At 36.8% G+C, this 10,111-nt stretch overlaps 1 protein-coding gene across 1 annotated transcript; it reads left to right on the top strand.

The window, feature by feature from the left end:
• Window positions 1-725: 725 nt before the first annotated feature.
• LOC149165663 (BTB/POZ domain-containing protein At1g63850-like) lies at window positions 726-9,892 on the top strand. The gene is made up of 2 exons (XM_089429901.1): window positions 726-853; window positions 9,148-9,892. The coding sequence occupies exons 1-2, from the start codon at window positions 726-728 to the stop codon at window positions 9,890-9,892; spliced, it is 873 nt and encodes a 290-aa protein (XP_089286027.1).
• Window positions 9,893-10,111: the final 219 nt, after the last annotated feature.

Raw genomic sequence — 10,111 nt, 5'->3', positions numbered from 1 at the left:
GTCTATATCTATTTCTCTATCTTCAGATAGACCTAGTACTTGGTCTCCATCCCTTTTTCCTCTATGCATGTTAGCTGCTTCGCCATAGCCCACCACCCTCTCTTTGGTCACCCCTGCTGGTTATTCCAACGATGGAAGTTTTTTCCCAGTTGACTGTTTTTTTTTCCGATAATGGGATCTTGCTTTTTTGTCCACATTGATCAGCCAGTATCATAAATCTTCCATGCTCCATACGCATCACCTCCACATTCTTCAAGGCTCGCGTATAGACCGTATACTCCATACGTGTCATTGCAACTCTTTCCAAGGCCTGCAGATATAGCAAAATTAGGTTTTTCAGAAAACACATTCCCTTTGTCAAAGTGTACATGTCGGGACGTTTAGAGGCAGCATGATCTCGTGTCAAGAACATGCCACTTGCACTCTTCTCCAGATTCACATTTATAATTATATTAGGTTGTCTGACGCTCTTCTCTGATTGACAATATTTTTAATTAGTTTCCCTAATATGACTGGATGTGGCGGCAGTCAGGCATAAATATCCTTTTAAGGCATGGTACGTGCACCCTTCCATATTTGTATCTATATTCAAAATCCTCAATCCCAAGAGAGATATTCTCCTTAGTTCTGTCATACTCGCATCTGCCATATCTTTCAAGTCTTAAGTGGATTTAAATAACCGATACCTTGACAGATCACCCATCATACCTTATCCCTATATTAAGATGGTGAATTACCCATCAGATGTTTCTGCCAACTCTGCACTCATACATGCCACTGTGGAAGCTGAAGCAAAGAGAAGAGATGCTAACATTCAAGCTAGCCAAAACAACCCTCGATCTCTTAACGCATGGTGCGCTATTCTAGGAAATGGCTTTATGCCAGATTTCATGGAAAGGCCTCTTGATCCTGTGGCCTATAGACATGTACAACAACACCACTGACCCAAAAACTACTCCATTAAAACTGCCCCTCCACCTCCTACACTTGCTTTGGATAGTAATACTCTAGTTGGTTGAATTACTAGCCTTCAAAAAAGAGCTCTAGTAGGTAGATGGTACTTTGCTGAAATGGAGGATTCTGATACACACAAATGCATAGAAAAGAAGTGGAAATTGATGTTAGGATACATGCCTGCGATCGTTAGGTTACTGAAGGGATGGTACAGCTTCCACTTCCATAGTGAGGAAGACTTGGATAAAATTTTAGCTATTCCATGGATTCATGGGAAAAGCTTCCTCACCCTACATAAGTGGTACATTGGGTACAACCCTCTGCGAAACACCCCTTCGAACAAGTTGGTATGGGTAAAGCTACCAGGTCTTCCTCTGGAACTATGGAAAAAACAGGCTCTGATCGATATTGGAAACGCAATTGGTAAATGTGTATACATTAACCCACGTTGTCTGGGTGCACAAGACAAAAGGATTGCCTGGATCCTAATTGAAAAGGATTATAGAGGTGGGTTTCCTGATCACATTGAGTTGCAATGGGGAGACATATTCCTTCATCAAAGACTGGATTACTGGGGAGTCCCATTCATATGCACTTTTTGTCATAGAATAGGTCACATATGACAACAGTGCCCTTTTTGGCCGGGAGGAAGATTCTATGCTATAAAATGATATAATGGCTCCACGGGACCACTCTCGAAATCGGGTCGAAAAGGTCGACATAACCAAAAAGGAAAAGAGACCCTGACACAGAAATATCCTTTGCAACAATCAAGTACTCACTCTCATCTGAACTCTCATCTTCCAAATGCATTTGGATCAATTGTATCCTCGCCTATTACTATCCCCTCATCCCTGTTAAATTCGGATTTTCCGTCATCTGACAACCCGCCAACTTTTATGACTCGCCTCCAGAACCGTTTAACTTTCAGGATATTCCTATTCCATTGATAGCCAATCACCCAAGGCCAGATATTCCATCCACCTCTCAAATAGCTTATATTTCCCCTCCAGCTCCGCCACAATGGCAATCAAAAGATAAAGGACTGTGCCTCAGCATTACTCCGCCAAACTCCCCAACTACTTCACTAACAAACTCGGTAGGAAGTGACCTTGATTTACTACTGCAAAGAAATACTCTAGATCTTCGTACCCTCAGCATCCATAAACCTGTGGACAGCTCATCTCCCCATATCAATCCAACCTCTGCAAGGAATATCATAGTCCGAAGGAAACAAAACCATGGCAGTCGCCACTTTTGGGGTCGAACCAATAAAAATCCGTTCTCATGTCCAATGGACAGATTCCTTGTTGACATCCCCATAGCTGATATCTCCCCCTGACGGGCCCTTAGAGCAAGGAAGCTTGAGAAAGAATTATGATGATGTGTATCATCTCTCTCAATATTAGGGGTTTGGGGACTACCCCTAAATATCTAGCCCTCAAAAATCTGCTATTATATCTTCACCCGTTCATTATTCTCATACAAGAAACGATGCACAATGTTCTTGATACAATTGAGTATTTCCGGAAAATGTTTCCATCATGGCATATAACTGCAACAACTTCTATGGGTCTCTCGGGAGGATTGGTGGCATTATGGGATCTGAAATGTATTATCATGAAAGCAATCAAATGCTTCGCAGACATTCTACTGGAGGGGAATATACGTGGCATATTGGGTTATATCCATATTTTAAATATTTATGCACCATACAGAGAAAGAGAGCAATTCTGGGACAGATTCATATCATCTGGCGTAATGGATCTTCAGTCTCTTATTATTGCAAGGGATCTTAACTGTACAATAAGCTTGGATGAAACATGGGGTTGTCATAGGAAAGTTGATCCTCTAGCAAGGAAAATACAAAATGCCATCATACTAAACAATTTTGTTGATATATGCCCCCACAAAATCTCTCCGACATGGGACAATGGTCGATCTGGCTCTGCATATGTGGCAAAAAGGCTGGATCAATTCCTGATTCATGAACATCTAATAAATCAGTTGGGAGACGTCAGAGCAGACACCATCAGTAATTTCATATATGATCATAGATCCATCTCTCTACAATGGAGAGAAAGAACTCCCTGTTCAGGACTCCCTTTTAAGTTCAACAGAACCTTATTGCAAGATCCTAACTTCAATGAGATGGTTCAGACCACTTGGAAAATTATAATCAATACGAGTCCTCCCCTATGATTAGTATACTAGAAAAACTCGATTCCCTCTAGGAATCAGTCAAATTATGGCACGAAAAAAAAAAAAATAAGAGACAACAAAAAAGAAATAGTTGAAATCCAAGGACAGCTAGATTATATACAAAATGCCATGTCTACACATTTCCTTTTAGAGAATATTCGAAACAACATTCAAAAACTGGAATAGATAAAGAAGGAAATCCTAATGGCAAAAGAAGCAACATGGAGATTAAAGAGAAGAGCTCTCTAGTTAAATGAGGGAGACCGAAACACCAAATTTTTTCACAGATTCGCAAATTCTCGCCGGACAACAAACTCCATATGGAAAATCACTGACTCGGAAGGGAAAACAATATATTCACAAGAAGAAATAAGTGATGTTGCAGTAAATCATTTCCAAAATGCTTATAGAAGAAAGGAAGGAATCTCTGTGGAAGATATGATCTGGGGGATAGAATCGTTCTCCAACATGTTTGCTCAGGGAAAAAATGAGGAATTTGCAAAGGAAATTTCTAAGGAAGAACTGTTGGGGGTTCTCAAATCCTTTAAAAGTGATAAAAGCCCCGGTCCTGACGGATGGACAATCGAACTGTTCATGCACTTCTTTGACATTATCAAGATAGATTTACTAGGAATGATAGAAGAATCAAGAAATTTGGGCTATATTCACCAAAAAATCTCCTCAACATAGATAGCTCTGATTCTGAAGAAAAAATCTGCTGAAAATTTCTCAAATTTCAGACCCATCTCATTGTGCAATGTGATATATAAAACAATATCAAAGACTATAGTGGGGAGACTGCGAAACACCTTCTAACGGTACATCTCTCCTGAACAGCATGGGTTCCTCCCGGGTAGAATCATACATGATGCGGTGGCGAATGTTCAAGAAAGTATGCACTCTATTCACACAAAGAAAATGGATGCGGCCATTTTGCAGGTTGACCTCTGTAAAGCATATGACTGTTTGGATTGGGGCTTCATTAGACTAATACTTAGCAAGATTGGGATACGGTCTGGGGGGATAAACTGGATCATGGAATGCGTGGAAAATGTTAATTATGCAATCATCATCAATGGTATTCCAACGCGCTTCTTTCAATCTGAAAGAGACCTCCAACATGGATGTTCATTATCCCCATTATTATTTATACTGGTAATGGATTGCTTGGGTCTGCATATCAAAAGAGAGACGATAGAAGGGCACTTCAAACCACTGAAGCTGGGCAACAATATAGATATCACGCACAACCTCTTTGTCGATGACATCCTCATAATGGGTATGTTATGCCGCTTCTCTTGGTATTATCTTTTTAATATTTTCAGCAGATTTGCAAACACTTCGGACATGTGCATAAATTCCATTCTGCCATTCTGACATGAGAACTATAACATATATAAAAGAATTATTTGGAATAGCAGCTAAACCTATGCAAAATGGTCTGAAGTATCTAGGGTATAGACTTAAACCATCATGTTATAGAATATCTGATTGGAAATGGCTCATAGAAAAATTCTACAAAAGAATTGCTGGTGGGAATACAGATGTCTATCCATAGGGGGAAGGGCTATTCTGACACAAACTGTCCTAGCACAACTAGGGGTATATTGGGCTCATCTCTTTCATCTCCCTTCCTCCATCCTAAATGACATAACCCATCTAATGGCCAACTTCATCTACGCAGGTGCAAATAACAAAAAAAAAATTCATCTTACAAAGTTTGCAAATATAACTCTCCCAAAAAAAATAGGTGGTTGAGGAATATTAGACCTTCGTCGCTTTGGTGAGGCTCTGCTCATAAAATCGCTTTGGAGGGGATTATTTGGAACAAGCAATTGGAGTAAGGTTATTAAACATAAATATCAAAAAAATAAAGATTTCATACACTAGTACCGTGTGGGTTCAATTGGGAAAAAACAAGGTTCAGCTATATGGTCAAGCTTTTTGAAAATCAAGTCAAGTTTCATCCAGCTACTGACTTCGAAATTCCAGTCGAGTAATAACATCCTAATTGGTTTTGACCCTATTCTAGGTGTTGATCCAAATCCATCCATATCAATCCACTTCTTGCATTTCATAAATGACCGCGATCTATTTTTCTGGGGCCAAGTCATAAAAGACTGACAAGGAAACCTCCCTGTCTGGAAAAATGCAGATGATCTGGGATTAACCGATATCTGGAAAGAAGAATGGAACCAAATCACAACATGTATGAAACAATTGGGCATCTGCAGATTAGGGACTCAAGACAAATTAATATGGTCAGGGAAAATGCAATCTGACAATATAGTGGTAAAAGACATCTACCAAACATTAACAAAAAGATTAGTGAGGAAAGAGGAGAACCATACCCTTTATGCCTTCTGGAAAACTAAAGCTCCAATCAAAGTTATTATTTTTAGTTAGCTAGTTTACCATAACAAGAATCTTGTTTGGGAAAATTTGGAAAAAAGAAATTGGCATGGGCCAGGTATTTGCCGTATATGCAAAAACCATTCAGAAGACAATGATCATATTTTTCTACATTGCGCTCCCATATTTGGATTTGGAAAAAAAAATTCTCCACTCATAGATTTTCCCTATATTTAGCATCCTTGCATTAGAGAGTCCTTGGAATGGTGGAGTTCTCAGAAATCTACATGGCGAATTATACCTCTCTTCCTTTTCTGGGAAATCTGGAAATGGAGGAATAGAAACATATTTCAAAACAATAGGGAAGATTTTTATTTAATCGTTGAAAAAATAATAACAACTATTTCTCTTTATTCTGCGCAGTCACTAAGCTTTAAAGAGAATTCCAAAATGAAATATGACTTAAGTTTTAAAGAGAATTCCAAAATGAAATATGACTTACATTTCTCTTATCTGATGGGCTTTTTTGATGGGGCAGCACAAGGAAATAAATATGCATGTGGATTTTGGATTGCGATAAGTGTTGACTTGATATACAGGATGCATTGGAAAGGTGGCGATGGTACCAATACCAAGGCTAAAGCTGTAGCTCTCTAGGGCCTCCTATGGTTCAACAGTTTCCTTGGGAATCTTGAGCTACACATATACAGTGACTCAAAAATCATGATAGACCAAGTCATGGGGAGAGAAGTAATAAAAAATCCCAGACTTCAAGATTGGTTGGAAAGAATTGATTTCTTATGGAAAACTAGGACAATTACACAATACAACACATTGAAAGAGGTTATAACAAAGATGCAGATTCATTGTCAAAAAAAGGATTACAAGCAAACAATGAAGAATGGCATTTAGAGATCACATGGGAGCAATCCATATTCAGCATGGAGAGCTTCCCAAATCCATTTTAAACAGTTCAATGCAAGCATCAAACTTTTTTTGGAAATAGGAATGTTTTTGTTTTTGTTTTTGTTTTTGTTTTTTTTTGTTTTTTTTGTTTTTTGTTTTTTTTTTTTTTTCGCTTTTTTAAGTTTTGCCTGGCCACTAGGCATAAACAGTGTCCTCTACGAGGAGCTCCCAACAGTCTCCTCGCTAGATGGTGGTATACAGAACAAAAGCGTGCTTCATAACTATGCTGAACATATTGTATTTTTGTATATGAAATTTTTTCACTGCACTGGCTATATAAATGCTACAGGTCATACAGTGCCCTTAATTTTTCTCCAGGGAGGGGACTATTCTACAGCAACAAATGATGTTCCTTCCTGTATATTGCTTACAATACTGTATATACTACTCTCTGTCATATCATCTCATAACAATATCATGTTCTTTAATATTGCTTACAATACTTGCCACTATATATACTACTCTCTGTCATATCATCTCATAACAGTATCATGTTCTTTATGTAGTTTAAGTTGCTCTAATGTGTTTCTGGCTCTGGTTTGACACAAGTTGTATATGATATCATGACAGCTATTCTTACTTGTCTTTTATCATAAATACTTGTATTTGAAAAGATAACCTATGTATATTTCCTATGCATATAATATATATATCAGGGTTTTGTCTTACTGGAAAAAAACTTTGAACAAATTATTCCACCATTATTTTAAATTAATATTATATTTTAAAAGCCCACATACCTCTCAATTAATTTTATAATTTACCACCCTAATTCAGAATTAATATTATATTATATTTTAATAGCCCACGTACCTCTCAATTAATTTTATAATTTACCACCATAATTCAAAATTACGGATTGTGGAATCCAATTAAATTAATCTTAACGGTTTGGGTTCAAACGTTTTACATATATGCGGATATAGTTAATTTTAAGAATTAAATAAATAATATTATTTTAACATGTAAATTTCTGTAATTTATAATGTGATGATATTGAAGATTTCTATGTGTTTTTTAAATTGTTTAAAATTAGGTAAATATTTAACTTCTGTTTTGAATTAAAGTGAAATGTTCATTTAAAAAAACTTCCAATTTTCATGATGACACACAATTATCTAAAAATCTTTGATATCATGGTCAAATAACATTATTAATACATCATGATTATAAAGATTATAGAGTCCTACTCACACTAATCTCAACGATATTAATTATTTTAGGATTATAAAGAATATAGAGTCCTAGTCAAACTAATCTCAACGATATTGATTATTTCAGGCCAAAATATTTCAGGTTAAATTTTATTTATTTGAAAATTAATATTATATAAAAGAAATATTGAATATTGTTAAGTGAAAATATTAGTAAAATATAATCAATAATTTTTTACTTGATTTTATTATTTATATATATATATATATATATAAAAGCATTTATAATTTTACAATTGGTTATATATCTCCATTAAATAATTGATTGATTACCGTTAAATTTAACCCTGGATGGGAAGATATATGTGGCCGACCCGTTCCCAGGCGAAACGCTCGTAAAAAGCAGTAACGGTGATTGTTAAACTGTTTTAAAGCAGTTCGCTAAAGTTTCAAAAGGTTTGAATTCCAGGTTTTTGAGAAGTTTCGATCTGCATTCCAGATTTTTTTCGATCTGAAGTTTCGATCTGCATTCCAGATTTTTGAGAAGTTTCGATCTGAATTCCAGGTTTTTGAGAAGTTTCGATCTGCATTCCAGATTTGCAGGCGCAATTAAACGCTGTATAAGTAGTAACGGTGAGTGCTAACCTGTTTTAAAACAGTTTCCCAAAACTTTCAAAAGGTTTGGATTCCAGTTTTTTGAAAGGTTTTGCTTTGCATTCCAGGTTTTTGAAAGGTTTTGCTTGGCAGGTGCTGGTTTAAAGCAGTAACCGTGAGTGTTAAACTGTTTTAAAACAGTTTCTCAAAAATTTCAAAAGGTTTTGAATTCCAGGTTTTTGAAAAGGTACGATTTGCATTCCAGGTTTAGCCGGCGCAAGTAAAGTCTGGTAAAAAGCAGTAACGATGAGTGTTATGTTAAGCTACATTAAGTTCTTTACCAACGGCTGCCTACAATTGTGGAAGCCAACTGCAGTATTTCCTTAATTTTTGGAAACCAACTGCAGTAATTTCCTTAAATTAAGAAAATCAACTGCAGTTAATTAATTTTCTTGTGGGTAGCTTCTGAAGTGGTCCATTACTTCATTTTGAGTTCTCTACCTTGTTCTGTGGAACACCTAACACATAGCCATCACAAACTTGATGGAAGCTTCGCTATAAATTTATCTGTTTGGTCCCAAGCTTGTATCTCAATCCCCTTCAGTTTTTACACCATCTAGCTGAGAGAGCAGAGCTTGGAAGTGCCTTCAGGCTTTCTGTATTCTTTTATTTTGCTTGAATTGAAGCTGGAGTGTTGTTTTCAGTAAAGAAGCAAGTGGACTGTGGTTTGCAGCAAAGAACGTTATCAATGGCGGAGATAACTTATTTTCTGGACATTAAAACGATTCTTTAAGTTTTTTAAGTTTTTTCGGCATATAGAATCGCTGTTGATAAATTATCATGTTAAACTTTTTTAAAACAGTTTCCAAAAGTTTCAAAAGGTCTTGAATTTGGGGTTTTTGAAAAATTTCGATTTGCATTCCAGGTTTCCGAAGAGTTTCGATTTGCAGGTAACAATGGGGGATGAACTCCAATTTGGAGATCACAGCACCGCTGACGTTAAATTACAGTTAATCTACAAAGATGGAACTGGTTACCAAAGAAATCCTCTTCATGTTCATTCCGATGTGCTCAGAAAATCTGAATTCTATAATACTTTGTTGTCTGAGCGCTGGTCCTTGGAGAAGAACCAGCCTTTTAAAATCACTGTACCAAGCGGCTACAGTCGTGAGATTTATATTAAATGTATTCAGCTCATGTATTCTTCTCATGCAGTACAAGCCTTGAGTTTCTCAAATGTGGATGAAGCCCTTGCTATTCTACCAGTTGCTTCCCAACTTTTGTTTCAGCAATGCATGGATGAATGTATGAAATATTTGAGTGCTGTTCCTTGGAGCACTAAACAAGAAGCCAAGACCAGAGCCCTTTTACTCTCTCTGGAGATAAATGTTTTGGGTGATTTAAGTGATAGACTTGGCATTAACCAATGCAAGCCAGACCTAACAGGTTTACATATGCTGGAGCAGACTCTACAGAAAATGTTGTCTGCGATCTCGAGTGGTTCTTTTGATGATGGCCAGTATATTGAAGAATATATCATAGCTCACTTTAAGGCAAATGAATCCATTGCGGAAACTTGCAGGTCTGCACTTCTGAAAGAGTTTAGTGCCAACATCCACCGTGCCAAATCCAAATTTGAAACTTTTTTTCATGTGACGGGAAGAATTTGATTGGCTGCCCATTTTCACATCATAGGTGTATTGCACTACTATTTTGAAAATGGTAAAATCGGAAGTGAGACAGTCTTGATTCTGTAGAAGTTTTTATGGTAATGGAATTTCATGTACCCTGGTTGGATGAAGTAACTTTGACTTCGAAGTTTTCGGTTTTTTTTCATCGTGTCATCGATTATTTATGCTATATATAATCTCTACGTTCTGTTTGTTATG

This window comes from Pinus tabuliformis, chromosome 5_1, assembly GCF_031772625.1.
Source record: "Pinus tabuliformis cultivar Carrire ecotype Pingquan chromosome 5_1, CPIR1, whole genome shotgun sequence".
NCBI classification, from domain to species: domain Eukaryota; kingdom Viridiplantae; phylum Streptophyta; class Pinopsida; order Pinales; family Pinaceae; genus Pinus; species Pinus tabuliformis.
The sequence above is the reverse complement of the archived record's forward strand: the minus strand, read 5'-3'. Positions and strand labels throughout refer to the sequence as shown.

Coding starts and splice junctions, on each gene's coding strand:
- LOC149165663 (XM_089429901.1), top strand. CDS start 726: ATGGTGAATTACCCATCAGATGTTTCTGCCAACTCTGCACTCATACAT. Junction 854..9,147: donor CCTCGATCTCTTAACGCATG/GTGCGCTATTCT, acceptor TTTGCATTCCAG/GTTTCCGAAGAGTTTCGATT.